This window comes from Athene cunicularia (genome assembly GCF_003259725.1).
Source record: "Athene cunicularia isolate RWA chromosome 1 unlocalized genomic scaffold, athCun1 chr1_part1, whole genome shotgun sequence".
In the NCBI taxonomy this organism is placed as follows: domain Eukaryota; kingdom Metazoa; phylum Chordata; class Aves; order Strigiformes; family Strigidae; genus Athene; species Athene cunicularia.
The window spans coordinates 112,334,500-112,356,098 of NW_020799091.1; the positions used below are offsets into that span (position 1 = coordinate 112,334,500).

Below are 21,599 nucleotides of genomic sequence, written 5' to 3' on the forward strand. Positions count from 1 at the left end.
TTACGTTTCAGTATTTGCTTTTCAGCTTAAAACAGGGAACTCTTGAGAAAGTAATGAAATTGCATGTGATGATTCTTAACCTACTCTGAGTTTGTATGTGTATAATTAGGCAGTTCTAGTAACTTCTACCTAATTGTGTAATTGGATGATAATTTAAGACCCCTATTACTTTGGTTTGATACAGTTGCATAAATAGACTGCCTTCCAGAGGATAAAAGAAATTTATTTCCAGTGGTACTGTAAGCTTTTTCAGACGCATGCACCTCTGCCTTTCAAAAAAAATTGTAAGATTTAGTTTGCATTGCAAACTAAACACTACGTTCTGTCTTGTGAACAATATAACAGGTTTGAATTTTGGCAGTTCTGTCTCTTCCCCCAGCCTGAAAAGTTGGTGATGGATTTAAATCCTTTGGTTAATTGTTTCCTTAAAAATACCTCCATGTTTGACATAGAGACACATACTGCATTTAGCATCATTGCAGGTATGTGACTGATTGTTTGGTACAGATTCAAGCTATGTGAGCAAACATTTTAGCCAACGTTATTTTTATTCTGTAGAAGGTATTACCTCTGCTAGTCCATCAGACCAGTACACACAACAATGATGTACCTTATAATCCGTTTCAGTTCAGTACTGGAGCTTCATTGGACCTACAGAGTGGTCCAATGATCAGATGTGTAAATGGTGCCTTTATTCTCTGTTCCATCCATCTTCTCAGTGACCCACCCCAATATGTAAATTTCTTTACCTACAGCTGAAATGCTGCCACCTTTTGGCATTGAAAGCTGTTGACAAGGAAATGGTTAACTATTCATTTTAAATCAGATGGCAAGTGTTAGTAAGAACAACATAAATACCAGAATTAAATTTAGTTGGGAAACTGGAGCAAATTTCATAACTCTTTCCTGCCAAGATATAAATCAACTTATCTCTAAAATGGTTTACATATCCAGGTTTTCTTCTTTATAAACCCAGTAGAACATCCATGTTACTTCTCTTGGAATGATTTATGAGTTTTAAAATGCATGAAATCCTGGCATATGGGTAGACGTATAAATGTGAGTTCCCATGTGTTTCCTCGATGGAAGGGCATACAGACCAATTGTTCTGGTCCTCTTCTAGGAAGGAAATTATTTTTCTTTATGCAACCTGCACAATTTACTAAGCTTACCAAAGGTTGTTTTCTTCCTCGCTTGTATGTGGCCACTCTGCATGCTATTACTATACTTGTATCAAGCTGTGGTTGCAGATCTGACCTAAAACAAAAGAAAGCAAGCTTTATGCACAACCCAACTAACTCACTTGCAATTAAACTCCACTAACTGTGCTCAAGCTTTTCAATCTCTACTTCTAGACTGTTCATACTTTTTGTGTTAAAAAATAAGCATCTAAGTTAAACTACTTTAGACCAAATAGGATAATTTTTTTAAAAATTACATTTTTTTCAAAGGGCAGGACCTTCCAGCTTTAAAACAAAACAAGAAAACATTATGATGTTTTTAATGGCCACAATAAAGATTGAGGGTTTTTTTCCTTTTCAAACAAGACTTTCCAAGTGTAAACTACATAGATGTGTCTGTGTGTGTGTGTGTGTATAAAAGGGTAAGCAGAATGTCTGATAGCTAGCTAAAACTGAGTTTCGAAAAGCAATAACAGATACGAAGAGATGATCATCTGTCTGTAGATCTCCTGGATAGATTTTTGGCAGATGAGTAATGGTAGTGAAGACTACAGTTAATAATTATTTGAAATGGTTCAACTTCTTGTCCTCTTTGAAATATGGATCTGTGGGGAGAAGTTTGTTTTGAACCTCACAAAATACTAAAAGTTCAGATAAGACTGATTTTACATCTGTTTAAATGTGATACATGTTTGTAGACATCTTTTCAAGAGTATTTTCTACTAATTTGAGAACATGAATTCACTGCATTTCTGCTTATTTGAACTTTTCTTCATTGTGAAATACACAGATACTTAAATCTGCTTCTAAAGAGAGCTTGGCATTTACTTAAAGAACTAAGAAAAAAATTACAAGTTAATATTCAGTGGAATGTTCTGCTCAGTGATAATGCTAAGAAGACAAAGCATCAGGGGTTTCCTGGAAAGAGTTACATGGTTAAACTGACTGAGGTTTGACATTTCTTCATGATTATTTGCTTTAGCATGAAACTTGGTAGGGCTGAGCCAGTTTCTGTGAAACTGAAATTCCATGCAGCAGTGGAGTCACTAAGAGGACACAAGAATGCAACAGGATTCCTTGCTTTGGAAGTGCCTATGTTAGTGAATCCCTTTTTTCTCTTTCTTTGTCCAGGGTGATGTTGGGCTCGCTATGGGCAAACTCTATGGAAATGACTTCAGCCAAACTACCATCTCTCGCTTTGAAGCCTTGAACCTCAGCTTTAAGAACATGTGCAAGTTAAAGCCACTTCTGGAAAAGTGGCTCAATGATGCAGGTGAATGAGTCTGTATATTTCTTCACCAGCCTACCAAAATCAGTAGGATTCTGAAAAACCCTGAAAAACTGCTTCATTTATGCCCTTACGGTTTTATGAAGCCAACAATCTTTGTAACTGTCCATGGGTGTATGAAAAGGGTCCATACTTGCCTTTTCATGTGTCTATACACATCAGAAATCATTCTAATGTGAACTTTCAGAATTGTGTTCTGCAGCCAGCTGAATAATTGCATGGGGTGAAGTGTAATATGTCTCATGGTTTTCCTCCTTCATGTACGTTAATGCATATAACTTCTAATCCTCTTCTAGCTTTCTTTTTTCAGATGTGTAATAGTGAGTGGGTTGCATGGTTTTGTTGTTTCAGTAGGCAGAGCTTATTGCATTCATCTCCTCCCACACCCCCGTGTGCATTCTTTTCTTTGCTTTCCAAGGGTCTGTATAAACACTCTTTCTCCCCATAGGAAGAATTTTTTGTGGGTTAGGTTTTGCTTTTTCCATCCAGAATTATTTTTTCCTGGGGCATAAGTTATTCATGATGCCAATGTTGGTGGTCTTTTCTTGTTTTCTTTCTTTTTTTCCACAAGCAAAATGAGTTTGGATGGTAGTGCTAGGTGTTAGAATGGAAAGTGTTTAAGAGTGCTGTCAGCCAGCTTTTTCTTCCAAGTATACAATTGCATATAGTATAAAACTGATGGATCTGCTAAACAGATGGCAGGGACGGTGTGTGCCTTCCTATTTTTACCAAAATGAAGAGAGCTTTATGCTGGCGCCTACAGCATTCTCTAAAATTTTGAAAGTAATTGGATGCAGCATTGAAAATTTGTCCTGCATTGAAACATGGAAATGTCATTCTGTTGTGCTGACAAGGGTTATCTTTAGGTAATCTAGATCTGTTGTAAAAAACATAAAAGATCTTCACACTGAGTGCTCTAGTCCATAGGCCAGTGGTCCACAGACCTTCCAGCAATACTGGATGAGTCCATAGTTTGTCATAGTTTGCTTTCCCTGCTAGCCTGAATAAATACTTGGATCTGTTAAGGACTGTAAACTGTGTCAGGATTCTTCACATCCTGGAAGTTGGGAACCGTTCTTTGGCTCTCATTCAGTTTCATGAAAATCTTTGGAAGAAAGATTCTGATTACTTTAAAGGCTACTTTTACGTAGAGCCAGGCAGGGCAAGCATACCAATGATCCCTTCCATTACATTAAGTTGGAGTGTTGGAGAATTTTTGTTGCAGGACTCAGCTTATTCCAGGGGGTTTTCAGGATGGAGAGGGGGCACATTTATGGGACCCATTACTGAAAAAAAAAAAAAAAAGTAAAATAATGGACTGAATGTACTTGCTCATCTGAGCCCACCAGAATGATCTTCAGCATTATGAACTTTGGCACCTGCTTATCACCCACAAACTCCAGTGCAATGAGGGATCTCCAGCTGCAATTAATCATTTTGTTTAAATTTCCTGCTGGCACCTGCCTGTTGGTTATTTTGCACGTGTTCTCTCTTTGCTCTTCTGTAGAGCCAAAAAGGCAGGCTTAGGGGTTGACAGCTAGAGACTTAGTGAAGCTAAGGAGGAGGAGCTGCTAGCTGCGTAGGCTGTTTGGTAGAACTGCATAGCACTGAGTATCTGCTAAGATCTTCAGGGAGAACAGATTGGACACCGTGAAGCTGGCTATGAACTTCCTCTTGCTCGAGTATATTGCAGAATGGGTAAAAGAAATTTCAGAATGCTCAGATTTTTTTGTAATTGCATGTGACTTACAGCTGTGGCTCATGAATATCAGTTACTGCTTTTTTTCTTTAAACTGACTTGCAGTGAATGAGTGCAGGGTGGAACGATATAAGGGAGACAAACTTCGTATAGGTATTATAAAAGGGATACTGCAGTAGCATACAGGAGCAGAGTGCCCTCTGGGCTTACTTATAGCTTGTAAGTTTCAAGTATATGTTGTAATTTACAAGTACAATGATTAATGCATGTGATCTCCAGAAATCTCTATGTATCTGGAGTAGATGCAGAGTGGGTCTTACCAGACCTTGCATTAGATTGCACTGCATTCAAATAAAATCTCCTGATTTATGTTACTTTCTTTTTTCAGAAAACTACTCACCTGATTCAGCTCTCTCCAGCCCAAGTGCCCTGAATTCTCCAGGGCTGGGGGTCGAAGGCTTGAACCGTAGGAGGAAGAAACGCACCAGCATAGAGACCAACATACGTGTGGCCTTAGAGAAGAGTTTCCTGGAGGTCAGTGATTCTGTTGCTCTGCTCAGCCTGTAAAGAAATGAAGGAGCTTTGCTTAACAATTGTATTTGTTATAGTGAACCCATTATTGTGCTATTTAGGAAAATGTTTGTACTAAACGAGGTGAATACAAAGGCTGTGCCAAGAAGCATGTATCAACATCTACTTCACTTTAAAAAAACCCCAACCAAACACACTCAAAACCCCTCAAAAAACCTCATTGGTTCTTGCAGTTCACTGACTTTGTGATTTCGCATTCCAAGATACTGAGCCATAGATCTAATATTCTGCACATCAGAAAGAAGAGAAAAAGATTACCCTTTCTGAGGATGGATAAGTGTGGTGACAGTCTGAACATACATAATGTGAGTTTTTTAGCTGGCCTTATGTTACTCTTGTTAGGCACTTTGTGCAGCTGTATGGGCAGATAGCCTATGTTCAATCTACCTGTCTTTCATTATAGGTCTAGACAACATGTGGTTCATTTGGCTGTTGCTATGGTTAATCTCTCCTATTCCTTTTTGAGAGATGCTGAACAAAATATTTCCTTATCACAGTGTAGATTTCCTTGAAGGATTAGCTCACAAGTCAGATCCCTTCTCTCAGAAAGAAGCACATGAGCTTAGTCTTCATCACCCATCTCTGAGGAACACAGCTTGCTTTTGGTAGAAATGTTCCTGTAACTAGGAAGATGGAGGGCAGAAGTACTTACGGTCTGTCTCTACTGTACCGCTGGCCAGATTCTGGATATAAATGGCATATCTAGATTTCTGCCTAGTGAAGAAACAGCTATAATATAAAACTTCAGAAGGTAGTTTCACAGCTTTTCAAGTACTGTTTCCTTTTCTCAGAACCAAAAGCCTACCTCGGATGAGATCACCATGATAGCTGACCAGCTAAACATGGAGAAGGAGGTGATCCGCGTTTGGTTCTGTAACCGGCGCCAGAAGGAGAAAAGGATCAACCCACCCAGCAGTGGTGGAACCAGCAGCTCGCCCATCAAAGCAATTTTCCCTTGCCCAACCTCACTGGTAAGAATCAAGCAACTGTGTTTACAAAGATGACTGGAAGAGATAGAGCAACTGTGGAAGTTGCACATGCTACACCTTGTTTGTACAGCAGACTTGTTCTCACAAAGTTATCTTTTACTGGCATTTTAAATATCCTACTTGCATACTGTCTAAGAGAGATAATGCTTATAAGTCAGGCAGTAGTTGGGCCTCCAGTTTGTGTGTTTTATTTAGTCAGCTGGTGAGTAAATATTCTGACTAGCAAAATCGCAGTTGGGGCTGTTGCTTTGAACATATGCCAGATAGTAACTCCAGTTCATATCTGGACTTTTTTTGTAAAATAATAGTAATAAAAAAATGCTTAACAGCTCTACTCCTCCCCTCTTCTTCTGGCTGCTCTGATAAGTAGATGTGTAGCTACTAGTAAAATGTATCATTTTGAGACTTAAGTCTCACAAACCCAGTGACACTGTTGTTGGCACTTAGGAATGATTTATATAAAAAAAAGACGTGGAACAAAGGAACAATTTAGCTAATACTCATGTAATTAATTTCCCACACTTGTATTTGCCTCAGGTAAACACAAACTTCATGAAAATAAGAGTAACAAAACACATGCATCAAGGTTCCTTCAGCTCCTTTGCTACCAATGTCCATGGAGGTCTGTTTTCATAAATAGAAACAGTAGCTATTAGATTTCATAGTAGCTATGCTAATAGGAATGTGGTGGAATTTATGTAGCCTGTAGCTGTCCTTTTGTAGTATTTATTCCACCCTCATCACTGTAGTAGCTAATATTTTCCAGTACTTCATTAAACCATTGATTTTGGTGATGTGTCATTCTTTTCCCCCATCCTTGTTTCAGGATGTGTGCATGCAGCCTTTTGTTTCAGGGGAAGGGATGTGTTAAATGTACTTAGTCTTTTTAAAGTTTTTCTACTTTTTTTTCCCCCCAGTTGGAAAGCAAGGTTGCATGTCTTGCTACCAAAGCAGAACATAGTGAGGTTGGTGATAGTGTGTTTTAGTAACCATGCAAGTTTAGACTGTAACTTAAGAAACCTTTCCTACATAAGTTTCCATTTTATTATAAACTGCCATTGTATGTAAGAAATTGAGGTGTTAACCACAGTCTGCATTTTTTCAGTGATGTTTCACTAAGCATTTTCACTCATTGTAAGCCGTTCTTAAGACTGTGCTACCACTCAAATAGCTGTTCCAGGCCTGCTGCCCCCCAGCCTTCACTGGCTATGTGCTTTGTTGGTTCCTTGTGTCAGCTCTGGAGATTGTGTCTGTAGGATGATTGGGCTTTGTTACTAGTTTGACTGCAAATTAACTATGTGAAGAAGAATGATGAATTTTCAGTAGGGCCAGATAACCAATCGGACTTACAGCCTGTCTGCACAAGTGCTAGGGCTCTGAGGCAGAATTGGAGAGGAATGCTCTTTTTGGTGGCAGCCTAGTTTTGCATTGGCTCAAGTCAGTGATTGTAACCATAAGGTTAGCTGTATGTATTCTAGGTCATTCACTGTCCTTAAATATGGATTGTGACCTTGGCCTTTAACTGTTCAGTGGACACGTGATGGATACCATGTCTGGGCTGCATTAGTGGGAAGCGTACTATGTATCTAGCTCTTCTTTATTTCGTACGCTATTTGAGATGGGCAGAAAGCTTTTAGATCTGTCCCAGTTGCCCCAGTCTTGTTTAAAATGCATGAAGCATTTGACTTCCTATAAAAGGATATGCAGCATGAGAGAGATTTCTCTGATAATAAACTTTAAGGTAAGAAAGGGGAAAGGAGGAAGGTTTTAGCCTGTATCCGTGGCTATGTTCTCTTGGGCAATTTTAAAGGATTCATTTCTCTCATTGATGTATAACAGCCTTCAAATACTACTGTTGGACACCATTTCTTGTCCATAAATGTCCTTTTTCTCCTTATATTTCATTTTTTCTCATAAGCTAGTTCCTTCAGGCTTAAATCTTTGGTGTTTTTTTTATCTGTAATGTCTTCAGTGTATTGTAGCATTCTTGTAATTAGCTGTCCACAAGTAAAATTAGCCAATGCCATTTGAGTGTTTTAAAATTCGGAGATCCTTCCTCTGGCACAAGGAAACTTATCAAAGTAGAGCTTATATTTTGGTTGAGTAAAAGCAAAATGTTACTCTCTTTATCTATGGAAACGTTACCCTAAAAACCTTTGGTGATGCTGGTGTGTTTAAATAATTTTATCAGATAAGGAGATTTGGAGCTGAAAAGATGTTTAAACAAGAAAAAAAATCCCATGCAGAAATATATTTTGTAACTCTTTCTGGAAGAGTAACTCTATTAAAGGTGTGGTCTTTGGGGGAGACAGAGTGGGAGGGCTAACTTGCAGTCCTGAGACAGTGTGGATGTAATGGATATTACCTCCCTTCAAATAATTAATGATAAAGAGTAAAGATACTGCTGGTAGTTAGAGAAGGTACTATGATTGGTCCACTGAATGATAAAGTAATGGAGTTACAAAAAAGCTAGCTTATATGCGTGTTTTCCCTGGTACTTCTTCAGCTGAGGATGAGAAGAAAGAAATCAAAGTCTACTAGCCAACTTTTTGTTTTTTAACAGTTGAGCAGTTGTATTCATTTTTTGACCTCCAGGTGGCAACCACGCCAAGCCTTGTGACTAGCAGTGCAGCTACAACCCTGACTGTCAATCCTGTGCTCCCTCTGACCAGTCCTGCTGTAACTAGTCTGTCAGTCACAGGTAAGGGCAGATTTGTCTTTTCCCCACATTAACCCCTACCATTTTCCCCTTCTAAACTCTTCAGAAGGTCATTCAGTATTGTATTGATCACTGGTATCCCAGGACTTCCTTGTCGCTGTTCCTTGTTACTCCACCAGGCAACTTCAGTATTTGTGACTGTTCAGTTGACTTTTCTGGGGTTAAAATCACAGGTGATGCTGAAATGAAATATACTCTATTCCGTTGTTAGCTTCTGGAGCTCCTCAGCCTCCTGTTGAGAACTATCATTTCCTTGTAGTCTGAGCTGCTTATTTGGACTCTTGGTGCTTCTTGGTCCTCCAGAAATGTGTGTTTGTCTCTGTTAGATGTGCAGTTCAGTTCAGGTGGGTGGTGGTTTCTGTTCAGTCATATCTGTGTTTTGTACTGATCTAACCAGAATCAATCTTCTAGGCACAACAGAAACCACCTCCAACAACACGGCAACAGTGATTTCAACAGCACCTCCAGCTTCTTCAGCAGTGACATCACCCTCCCTGAGTCCTTCTCCTTCTGCCTCAGCCTCCATTTCAGAGGCATCCAGTGCCAGTGAGACCAGCACAACACAGACAACCTCCACTCCCTTGTCCTCCCCTCTTGGGACCAGCCAGGTGATGGTAACGGCATCAGGGTTGCAAACAGCGGCAGCAGCCGCATTACAAGGAGCTGCACAGTTGCCTGCAAATGCAAGTCTTGCTGCCATGGCTGCTGCAGCAGGACTAAACCCAGGCTTGATGGCATCCTCGCAGTTTGCAGCTGGGTAAGGATGAATTTTTCACAGCCTTTTAGGTGAGATGACAGAAAAGGGAAGGAGAATTCTTGGGGTAAATTGCTTTTATGTATCACTGTTTTCTGGTAGTTCACTTGGTGATTCTAGTGTCATTTATCTCATATTCTGAAGGTTTACTTACAGATGGTAATTGGCGATTCCCATCAATATACACAAATACTGTTTTCATTTTACATATTAAAAAGCTATCTTGCAATAATGTTGTTATTTGATGTCATCCATCCCACTGCAGAGCTTAAGAGCTGCAATTTACCATTGAATCATAGACTCAGTTCTTCTAATTGTAAAATGGAGAGCTAACCTGGACCCACCCCACACCTGTATTCATTTCTCCATCACAAGCAAGAAGCTGTTAAAGATGCATGATGATGTATTGTTGAAGCTTTATTTTTAAAAAATGTTGCTCTGAGAGATGAGTCTTTGTTTCTGCAGTTCCTCTTGATTTACATCTTTCGTATCTGAAATTGGGAGATGATGATAGCTCTCTAACAAGTGACAGTTTCCCCAAAATACAAGAATTTTTTTACAGCAACAATCAGTACAAGTCATGTATTTACAGTGCCTGTGCTTCAGGCATGTTGCTAACCACACAACTGAAACGCAACCTCTACTCAAGGCGTCATGAAGGAGAAGCTAAAATAAACTAAAATTTAGCCCTTAGTCTCTGGTCTTTCCTCCCTCCCTGCCCCCCACCTCCCCCTTATTTTTAATTTTAAATATGATGGTGTACTTCTGAACAGTGACAACCTTTTCTTAAAAGTAATACTCCTTCCCTTTGTTTTTGTTTCTTCCACGATCTTGCTTCCTGCAGAGGTGCCTTACTCAGCCTCAATCCAGGGACATTAGGTGGTGCTCTCAGCCCAGCCCTGATGAGCAACAGTACACTGGCAACTATTCAAGGTCAGTAGTGTTCCTTTTAATGCATCACTGTCACACAACTTCAGTTCACGTGCTTTGTTTTTCTCTACCAAAAAAGAACACGGAGTCCTCAGCACTGGACATAAACATTATGGGAGTAAAGGTTTTACAAAATTTAAATGTGCAAATACTTTTTATGTATCACAGAGATAAGGGCAGGTACAGCTTCAGAAAAGGGATTAGAACTGTGTATGATCTTGTAGTGATATACAGGAGGCATTTAAGATATTGAGTGATATCTGAATCTGGAATTTATTTTGTTATCCTCTCCCCATTGGTGTGTAGCTCCAGCAGGTTAGAGATTTGCTTTTTATAGCTCTTCTAGCATAAGCTTGAGCAGAGTTGTGCTGTTTTGAGGTCTGTTAGGAGGGCAGTTTCAAGCAAGACTTCATCATGAATTCTTGTCTTCATATGTATTTAAAAAGAACCCACAACAAACAGCCTACCTCCTAAAGTCCTTATGTAGAACTTGAAATCCATAAATCCTTATTCAGAGGAGTAAAGATTTATGTTGGAAGTGCCATGCAGCTAGAAATTTCTACTGACTTTAGCAAGAATTGTTCTCAGTTCAGTTTGTCATCTGTAAAAACTAGATAGTACAAGTGCCTAAAGAGCTAGCTAACACATATTCAAATATCCTCTAAACTAGCTTAACGAATCTTGTTCCCAGGGTACAAGAAAGTACCATTTCATGAAGTGTCACAGATAAATAAATTTAGGAGATCATATTCTAAGGCAGACTGAACCCTGCAGACCGGTGAAAGTAAGTTGTAACAGTGGTTATATGTCAACATTTCAAGTGTTACACTCGGGGTTACATCTTGTGATAGCTGTCATTTCATGTGAACACTCATCTCAACCCTTTCCAGTACAAGTTGCCTGAATGTACAGGTTTTCTGAGGCAGGAAACATAGACCAGTATTGCATGTAAAGATCTGAGGAAAGGTATGATGGAATTTGTTTAGGAGCAGAGGCATTTTAGTACCTGCAAGGTCTCATCCACTCATTTATTTTTTTTTAAAAAAACAACCTATGACAAGATGACTGTTGTTAGTGGTATAGAGAGCACACATATCAGAGAAAGGAAAACACAGCGACCAGTTGCTTTTAGGCACATTTTGCATTATTGCTTACTGTTAATGTTATCTCCTCCCTGCTCAATTTTTCCCTTTTTTTAGCTCTTGCATCTGGTGGCTCTCTTCCAATAACATCACTGGATGCAACTGGAAACTTGGTGTTTGCCAATGCTGGAGGTACTCCTAACATCGTAACTGCCCCTCTGTTCCTGAACCCTCAGAACCTTTCTCTGCTCACCAGCAACCCGGTTAGCTTGGTCTCTGCAGCTGCAGCCTCCGCAGGGGCCTCTGGACCAGTCGCCAGCCTTCACGCCACCTCCACCTCAGCCGAGTCCATCCAGAACTCTCTCCTCACGGTGGCCTCTGCGAGCGGGGCCACGTCCACCACCACTACTGCCTCCAAGGCACAGTGAGCCGGGCTGAGCTGTGCTGCCAGCAGCCTGTTTCACTGTGCGGTGGGATTGGCTGCCAGCGGGGTTTATAAACTGAAAGTGTGATGGGCATCCTCTCACCGTGTTGCTGGGGACAAGGGAGAGAAGGAAAAATAGAAAAAACAAAAGCAAAACAGGAAGGATTTAAAGCTGGGACAGACATTTGCCTAATTTTATAATAAACACTGTCTTTTCAGGATCGCTTCATGGATCGGAGAACTTTCTAACCAAAAATGTAAAAAAAACAAAAAACAGAAAAACAAAAAACCACAAAAAAATTGAAAGGACTACTTATCATTTCCAGCAGTCACAATGACAAGTTAAGGTGGGTTATCAACTCAAACATGGGAAGGGGATTTCTTGTTTCTTTCTGGTCTAAATATCTTTCTTTTTTAATTATCATTTTATAGGTCTGTTGTACAGGCCATTATGTCATACAAGGTGTTTATAATCGTATCAATCGTGTTGGGGGTTCCTTTCTTAACTGGTACAATTTAGGCAGGCCTGTATTACTGGTGTATCTCTATTATTATTATTATGATTATTATTATTATTATTTTTATATATATAGTTTGGACGCGTTTGTCTTTTGCTCCTGGATTATTTTCAGCGAGCTCCCACACCATGGGGGGAGGGCGGGAGGGTGGAGAGGAAGAATGGAGCACAAATAGACTTTCTGTCCTAATCTTCTGGGAATGTTCTGAACGGTTTCCTCATCCTTGAATTTGTCTAATGGTTACTTGTAGGGGTCAGAAGAATTTCTCTTCATCATTTGTGCAGGAAGCTCAGTGTAGCAGTAGAGATCATTGTGTGCAAATTCCCCGGCTGGTCTGTGCTTTTTAAGCAGAGGTAGCAATTAGTTCCAAACTACAGTTCTCCTTCTCTTAATTATTTAGAGAAAGTGGCCAAATTCTGCTCTTAGCTTTGTGTGCATGGTTCCTTTTTACTTCAGAGAGTGGGATTTGACCTCCTGAGTCTAGACTGTGTGGCAAACCAATGACTCTTCTGTTCTGTTGATTTGATTTTGCTGTTGAGAGCATATACAAATATTTTTAAAATGTCAAGTTACCCAAGTTGATTGGCAGCATGTAAAACAGCATTTACAATCCTAGATTCCTGCCAGGTGAATTGATACAGGATTTCAAAAGGTCACATTCTCCCTATTCATAGCAATACTCCTTTAATTTTGACGTTTCCAACGTATTTAGAATAACTTTCTAATAGAAAAGTGCTTCTGGCTGCAAAACACAGAAGCCAACGATATGAGAACAGAAGTTACCATTGTTTATGCCAACACAGTAGAGCTAACTCTGGGGCTTTGCACATACCTGGGTGATCTCGCGTAGCCTCTGAGCTGTGATGCTGCTAGCTATGTAAAAATGGCAATAAGCATCTCTGACCAGAGCGTCGGGGCTTGCCTGCCACTATAACTATCTTTTCAAAGTTGATTCTGATCCATGTAGCAAAGGATATTTATGTGGATGAGGAAAAGTAATGAACTGTACAGAAGTTAGATCTGTATATTCTTAAATATACAATCTAGTATCTGAACCAAAAAAAAATTTTTAAAAAGAGAAGACTGGATCACTGCAATGCAGTTCACTTTGAACTTTCCATTCCTGATGGATTTAAAGGTTTCTGCTATGTGTATAAAACTGAATTACTTTTAGCTAGTAAGGGTATTAGAAGAGTCCCTTTCCCTCCCACCCCCTTTTCTTTTGTCACCAGAGTGTCCTAAAATAATGAGCTGATGCAGCTATGTTCATTTTGTTGATGATTCAGGGGGATCCTGGAGCTTCTCATCCAAGATCCAGAAGGCAGCAACTTTAAACTCTACATGTGCTTTGGTTTGTGACCTGAGCACGTGGGATTTGCGTTTGCACTCAAGTGGCAGAACCCCTTATCTCTCCCCCACCGCCATGTTTTTTTGCTCTGTTCATCTCTAACTCTCCACCTTCCTATTTTACTGAATATTTAAACTGATTATCCCTAAAACTTCAAAACTAGTGAACTGCGAGCAGGGAAACTAACAAATGTCCGTCCACCGTTTCTAATGTGTTTTTGATTTTTTTATGTTTTATTTTTTTAAAACTAAGCTTGAACCAAAGTCAATTTTTAGCAAGCTGCTGTACTAATGGACTAGTTTGTATAAGTGCAGTTCAGATGCAGAGAGGCGATAGATGCTACTGACAATTTCTTTTTCATTTGTCTTTTGTTTTTATTAATTTTATATAAAAGTTGCTGCTTGTTTTTAATATTTTTTTTTGGGTTGGTAATTTGTGTTATCCTTGGGGCAGACTCTTAACTTGATTTTAATTTGTTTTCTTTTATTTGATGTGTAAATAGAATGGCAATGTCAGGGGATTGTTAATCCAACAGGTCCCACACTCATCCCACCAGTATGGATAAATCTAAGTATTTTTGATGCGTCTCTACAACTTCAGGCTGTGCAGGAGACTTTTAGGGCTATGAATAATACTACAGAAACGGAAACGGCCCATAAGTAATAGCTTCAGAGCAGTAAAAGGTATAGCTGGGTAAGCTTCAGGGAGGTAGGGAAGAAGTGGAAGAGGAGATGCTGGTACCCACTATGTTGGTCTGGAGGCCCTAGCACAGACTACAGTTTCTACCAAAGGAATGCAAGTCCCTGAGACTTGTGTTTGGTGAAGTAAGAGGATGGGGAAAACTGCAACTATAAAGTTCATCCTGACTCTGAAAGTTCCCACTTACTTTCACGCCTGTGCAAAAATACGATTTATCAGGAAGCTTTTTTTGTTAAAGGTCGGGGGTGGATACTACTGGTCTTTTTTCCAATGTATCCTCTACTCCCGAAGGGTTTTGTGGTGGGGTGGGGGGGCATGATCCTTGCATATATCTAGGAAACACAAAGAAAGGTGGGCCTTAAATCACCGGAAAATCCTCTATCCACAGTTCAAAGAGACTGTGCCATTAGCTGTCTGAATGAGTTTTCATGTCCCATTCTTGCTGGTTTGTGGTTGGGAGAGGGTTTTATTGAGTACATATCTGGAACACTAATGCAGCTTGGATGGTTTATTTATTATAAAAATCTGCTTTTTTTCCTGACTACCTTTGCATTGGTCACATGGCTTTGGTGTGAGCACCTTATACCCCCTTACCTTCCTCCTCTTTACCGTATCACCCTCTTTGGGGCCCAGATTCCAGGGAATTTCTTAGCAAGTCTTTTTCTGAGAGAAACTGGAAACTCAGAGTTGCCACATATCCAGAAAGGGCTTGGTTTTGCTTTTGGAAGGTGACATAATACCCAAACAGCACATATCCCATGGAGTCCATCACTAGTGTGCTCTGATTCATTGTCCTAAAAGACCCCAATGACTTTACTGTCACTCCTGAAGCCTGCTTTTCATCCCCGGCAGTGTTTTGTCTCATGGATTCTGGCTACCTCCAGTGTTTAGGTGAAAGAAGGAAATCAGATTGGCAGTGGGTATACATCTGCCTAGTTCGAGCGCATACGCTTCTTCAGAGCGTGAAAGGAATATGAGATCATGTACTAGAGTTTAGCAGAAGTTTCTTTTTAAAATTGTAATCATACTGACAGCAGAAATTGATGCATCTGAAAAGAGACAATAACAATTGTATACAGACCTAGTAAATACGATCAGAAGGAATTTCATAGCATGTTAGAAAAGGATAATAGCATCTTTTTCAGAGCTCCATGTCTTCACATTTAAAGATGTACGGGTTGCTTTTCATAGTTGTAAGCATGCCAAAGTACATATGCAGGAAAATAGGTGAAAAACTCTCTCATTATAGCCAAGGACAGTTAGCTCAAAAAGCAAGAGATTCAGAGAGACACAAATACAGATGTGCCCTGAAGGTCAAGAACAATTTAGGAAATGGCTTCAGGATGAGTTGTTGTAGGCTGGTGCTGAAATGTGTTCTGATGTTAAGAAAATGTATTCCAGTTCGGCTTTAGCACACTTGATCTCCTCAGAACACACTCTCTGTAGTCACCATAGAATGATTCATGAACAGCTCATAGAAAGTACACACAGATACAGCTGCTTGCAAGAGTCACATCTGTCTATTTAAGTCTCTTTAAGAGGATTTATTTGCTTCTGAGTTACTGTGCAGTGTGTTAGTCTTAAGTACATTTTTATCATGTCACTCTGAGATGGTGCGTGTGTGTGTGCATTCAACACATTGTTGGGGAGATACCATGCTTGTTGCATGCACAAGTACCTGTTTTTTAAGAGAAAAAAATTTTTTTCCAGCTCATGTGTTAGTGTCACTTCAGTTTTTTGTTTTTCTTTGAGTAACTTGTGATGACACATCATTGTTCCGATACTTCTTAAGATCCTCTGCTTCAGCAAATACTTGTTGAGACACAAGTTAAATTGGATTCAAAAAGTCACTTTACCATGAAAGGGAAAGCTGCGCTCGGCTGAACCAGCAAGGGGAGCATACTTGAAAGTTAGTTGGATCTTCATGTAGGAATGTGCTGCTGCTGTTGCTCAGTGATTTTGTTTGAGTGCTAGTGAGGTTATCTTGTATGAGAAAAATAGAACGCCAGAGTATTAAGAGGAAGACACATATTCTGATGGCTCAAATTATAGACCTTTTAGGACATCAGAAGCTTCAAGTTTGAATTCTATCTTTCAAGGAACAGGCTGACAGATTTTTCAGTGGAAACAGTATAGCTCCTGATGTATTTGAAGTTACAGCTTGTGATTTTTGCACCATGTAGGTTAATCAGGGGGATGCCAACACTGGGTGAAGAAGTGATCTGCTGATCTTAACACATGGGAACAAATGTTCTGTCATAGTATGATAGCTTTTCATTTGAGCAAGAGCAATCCACTGCCTCTACTTTCACCCCTTTTCTTCTTTTTATTTTTCATACTTTACAGTGAGCATTAACTGTAGACAAAAATTTTATACTTCTGATCTTTTGCTGTCTTGCAAAAATTTTTTAGGATAATTAATGTATTAAAAAAAAAAAATCATAAGAATAACCAGTTTTGCTCAGGGGGCAATAAGGGAATGGCTGATACCAAAGCATGTTTGCGAAAATTCTCTGTGTGCATCCATGCCAACGATTGTGTGAGTAATAGGAATTTTTTTTTTTTTTACTCCTTTTGGAACTATAACCCAATATTTTGGTTTGTTGTAATGTTTAAATGTCACCTCTGTAAGCCTTGCAGTGTGCTTTGGTTCGGCACACCTTTCTGCAGTTGAGTTACTGAAGGAGACAACAGTGTTAATTCCTCAACTCTGTGCATGGCCTTGTAGAGCAGCATTCTTTAAAACACAATTCCCTCTTTCTTTGTTACAAATGGAGCAGAACACCTGTTGCAGCTGGAACCATACCACAAAATACTAAACCAAAACATCATATAACTCACATTAAATATCAATATTTTCTTAAATAAAAATTCATTTTACAAAATCATTTCAGACAGACAAGTAATTTCTCATGGTCATTAAGAGTGTTTTGGGACAGGTGGAATAGTGCACCTGGTCCAAACTTTCAATGAGGCTTGGTTTTAAACCAGAAGTTTAAAATGTAGGTTTGTTTGTTGCCTCTTTATTAAGAGCAACTATTCCCTATTCCTATTCTGCCTGAAATGGTTAAATGATGTTTATCCACAGGGCCTGCTTATACCTTTTCGATGTACACCTGACTGTTGCCTAGAGTGGAGTGTTACCAAAGGAGTAAGCTAGCCTGCTGCCCCCCACTGGGTTTATGGTTGTCAGTCCTTACACAGCCAACTCAAGTTCCTTTATATTTTTGCAACCAATACCTCTTATTTCTCCCTGCCTTTCCAAAATACTATAGCAATACAGAATTCAAGATACGTACTTTTCAGAGGTTCTACCCTTGTCAGTCATTAAATCTTGCTCCTGTTGCTGCTTGTGAGTCTTTCTCTTCTTTCTAATTGGAAGACCGCTAAAATACATCAGAGATTTTTGACAGAGGAGGCTTTTTCGTAAAGTTATTGACTCACAGTTTGCAATTTCTGAAAATGTTCAGATCTTTGGCTTCATGATCTGAATGGTACCAGGTTCCCTGTATGTCAGCGCAAGTATTTTCAGTGCTTTTGGAAGGATGAAAAGAAGCGATTCCTGTACTTGCATAGCTTCACAGACAAACACACAGAATAATGTGTGAAAAAGAACTTGATTTTTTCTTTCAGCTCATCTGTCTTCACTGAATCTGCTGCCACTTCTCCCAGGACACTCTTAATGGGTACATGCTCTGAGCTTTTAGCCCCGTGGGATGCTGTTAGAAGGGTGTTAGGAAGATTGCACTGGAATTACGAATAGTTTAACTGCGGGAGAAGAGAAAAGACACCTTCTAGCTGAGTAGACAATACGGTCAGTATGTAGAACGTATTCTGCGATACCCTGCTAAGAACCGTCCGTAACTGGAATAATCTGGGCCCCTTCCCTCCCTCTTTCCCTCTCCCCCCTTGTTCCTTCCCCCGTCTTCCGTTGGCGAAAGGTAGCACCATACAGCTCTGAGAACAATACTTGTGGGTAGCAGCTGGCTTCTGGCACCTTCATAAAATACCTCAGCATAGCTTAGCATTGTCGCAGAACTGGTTTTAAACTGAAAAAATCAGAAGAGAAAAGCAAACTTTATAAATAGTGGAGATAATTCTAGCTGTAGAGTTTAGTTGAACTGATGTTTATTATGATTGATAAACATGATTATGCTGTATGTATTTGAGATCCTGTTTATAGGTTACAACTTTATAGGGTCGGGTGGGGGTGGGTGGATGTTGGGGGCAGAGAAGGGGGTTGACTGTGTTAGAAGGAAAATGTTTGCTCATGAATTTTTTTCCTTGTATCTGTCTTGCCAAAGGAAACATTTTGTCGCTCCTGGGTTTGGGATTGTTGTTTGGTTGGTTTATCTGTGGTCTAATCTGCAGCACAGCACGTGGTGGCATGCAGGTTACTGATTGGGTTGCTGTTCAGGGTCCTTTCAAGTGTGCGCACACTTCCCTCCCTCTTGGCCTTTCCTTGCCCTTTGCTGGGATCTAAAGATGAGGCAACGTGTATCCAGGAGGCTCAGGGGAAAGAAGATGGCTGTACTGGGTTAGAATCAGCCTAGGTGGTGTAAATCCTTTTCAGTTAGTTGAGTTGCTCCAGAGCTGAACTGGGTCCGTTGTGTTTAACTTCGGGGAGGGAGAAGAATGGTTGTCGCATCTTAATTTATCTGGGAGAGCAAAAGTGAAACAGGTTCCTTTTATCCCCCTTGTCTTGTTACTGAATGTAGGGCTTGTAGTGCTTGATAATAGGTGGAAAACTTTTTAAACACTTCCTTTTCTAATAGCAATGCTAATCCTGTCTAGACCAAAAACTATGAAAGAAAAAACCAAACTGAGAAGTGAAAGCTAACCTACTCCTAACACCTGGGTGGTATGCCTGAAAGGGTGGAAATACTGTGAGACAGTCATGGGAGAGGAGCTTTGAGGGGCTGTTGGCGAGGGAGTGGGTCGTTCTCCTGGCATATGTCTTGGTGTTGCGGTGGGAGCAGCAGAAGAGTGAGTGGTTACTGCCTTGGGAGGGGGCTGCAGCCCCCTCCGTCTGGACCCCAAGGCGCCCTCCTCATCTCCCTTCAAGGCTGATGGCGCGGGGGAAGAGGGGAGGGGGGTGCGTGGGGCTGTGTGCGAGTGCGTGTGTGCGCAAGCGTGTGCGCCTGGCTGTGTGTGGTGATCGGGAGAGGTGGGTTTCTAAAGGAGCTCGACTCCACTGGGGTGGGAGAACGCCCAGTGGCCTCGTAGGGAACCAAAGGCACTGATACGTTGTCAGCTCTGCTGTTCTCAGAGCGGGTAAGAGGAAAAGGGGGGGGGAGGGGGGAGGGGGGAGTGTTGAGCTTTGGATCAGTGTCCCTTTCCGTAAGGACCTCGTCTCTTGTGGGTGCTTCCGCCTTTTCTGCGTAGAGTCGCTTTGGCTCTGTGAAGGCAAACGGCGTGTGGGGCTTGCCCAGTGCTGCAGGTCTTAGGCTGATGTTGGGATACAGTCAGGGAAAACTGTTTCTTTCCTTTGAATGTGGAAGCAGTGTAGTCCAAGGTCAGAGTCTGTTCAACAGCATTTGCGTATGGTCTTTCTCTTAAGGGAGGGACCTTGAAGACTCCTTTCTTTGCTCCCCAAAGTAGCCTTGTACATGTTCATGTATCGTGCTATTGGGCTGAGTTGTTTTATCGGTGAACTTGGTGAGCTCTTGTGAAGAAAGGGAGGGGAGGGAGGGAGGAAGGAAGGGGGAGAGGTGGGTTGTCCAGCTACTCTTCCTCTGGACACCAATCGGGTTGCAGAACTTCACTGAAAGCTTTACTAATAGAATTGTTGTTCTGACATTATGTAAAAGTGGTATTAATATTGTGTGACTTTTCAAAGAGCTAGTTAGATTTATAGATAGGTAATAGGGATATTGAAGAAATGACTTCTCAAAGAAAAGAGCACTTGGAACAAAAGAAGTGGAAAACAAGGTGTGCTTTAAGGAAAACAAATCTGAGGAAGGAAATGAAACAGCTTGTGGGAGGCGAGGGAAGACGATACCCTTTGGCGTTCCTTAGTGCTGCTGAGGCTCAGTCCCAGAACTGGAACATACCCCCTCTGCCTTATTTCATCTCTCTACCAAACAGGACATTGTCAAGTAGCTCAGACCAAAACGCTGATCTGTCTTAAAACTGTGTCGGTCTGCTGGTGAATATTCTCCGGCAGAGCTTTACATACAACCATAAGATACTTAATTTATCACGCTAGCTTCCCCTTTCCTCCCCAAATTCTCTCACCTGTTGTAGGCCCCACTTCAGGATTCATACTGCCTTTGCTGAATTTTGTATTAGCAACTACTTAAGCCCTATTCCCTGAATGTGACAACGTTGTGTGCGGACAAAGCTGGCATGTTGCGGTGCTATAGAAATATGAAATTCTTAAACAGAAGGAATCCCAAGACATTGGAAATGGCATGCCAAGGGGCGAATCGTGGAGATCACACAACCCCCTTGAGAAACAGTTTCAAAACAAGAGCACCCGTGACAGTGTCCTGAGAACAAGGCAGTTGAGACAAAACCTTTAGTTCTTCCCCTGTTCACTCTCCATGTGGTGGCCTCTGTGACCCAGGTGCTCCCTGCACCCAAGCGAGTCCGAGGGGAAAACGTGATGTGAAAGACGTGGAGATTGGCGCCGCTGCCTGTGAGTTCCCGGGGAGCTGGACTGGGCCTCCCTGTGAAACGGGGAAGGGATCAGGATCGCTGGCGAGCCGCCCGCGGGTGGTTTGAAGAGGCGTGGAGCCGCGCTGGTCCCCGTGGGGCGCCTTGCGTGCCAGCGCTCTGTGGGAAGGACCCGGGTAGTAGCTTCTTTGTCCCTGCCAGTGCTGTTGTTCCATTTCCTTCCTCTGTGGTAGTATCTAAGGCTAGGTGTGAGTAGGTGTGGGGTGTTTATCCGCCACAGGTACAGGAGCTGTCGTATACCTCATTTCTAACTCGTAACTGAGTAACTTGCTTTAACTTTCTCCAAACCCTACAGAGTTGCCAAGTCTGCCCTCTCTCCTTTGATTAACACTGAACTCTGGCCTATAGCACCCCGTGACCTGCAACCTGGGGAGTGACCCCCTAACGCCTCTGAATGTCGCTGCTTAAAAGCTACTGCAAAGTGAGGGCAAATTGCAATCTTACCTTATTTCCTTTGGTTACAAGGGGTCCTCTTGATTAGTCTGTGAATATCCACCCCCTCCCCTTCCACTCTCCGTGGACAAGGGCCGCCCGCGCTGCCTTTCCCCACACCGGGGCAGGTGCCCCGGGGCTGCGCTGAACTCCAGGGCCCGGAGGCACGCTCAGCCCAGTGCTGCGTACACGCTACTCACTTTTTAACATGACCAAAAAAAAAAAAAAAAAAAAAAAAAAAAAAAAAAAAAAAAAAAAAAAAAAAAA

General features: G+C 41.2%; 1 protein-coding gene across 8 annotated transcripts in view; it reads left to right on the forward strand.

Annotated features, from left to right (window-relative positions):
- The window catches only part of POU2F1 (POU class 2 homeobox 1), a 91,980-nt gene extending 70,408 nt beyond the window's left edge, over positions 1-21,572 (forward strand). For 5 of the 8 annotated variants that reach the window (XM_026842957.1, XM_026842940.1, XM_026842948.1 and 2 more), the window contains 7 exons: positions 2,313-2,454; positions 4,557-4,702; positions 5,551-5,730; positions 8,344-8,449; positions 8,879-9,224; positions 10,066-10,154; positions 11,351-11,924. In XM_026842957.1, the coding sequence (XP_026698758.1) occupies positions 2,313-2,454; positions 4,557-4,702; positions 5,551-5,730; positions 8,344-8,449; positions 8,879-9,224; positions 10,066-10,154; positions 11,351-11,661 (1,320 nt within the window). In that variant the 3' untranslated portion in view covers positions 11,662-11,924. Of the gene's footprint in view, positions 1-2,312; positions 2,455-4,556; positions 4,703-5,550; positions 5,731-6,285; positions 6,371-8,343; positions 8,450-8,878; positions 9,225-10,065; positions 10,155-11,350; positions 16,772-20,468 lie in introns of those variants that run through there. The other 3 variants (XM_026842974.1, XR_003397812.1, XM_026842966.1) reach the window with 3 other exon arrangements.
- Positions 21,573-21,599: the final 27 nt, after the last annotated feature.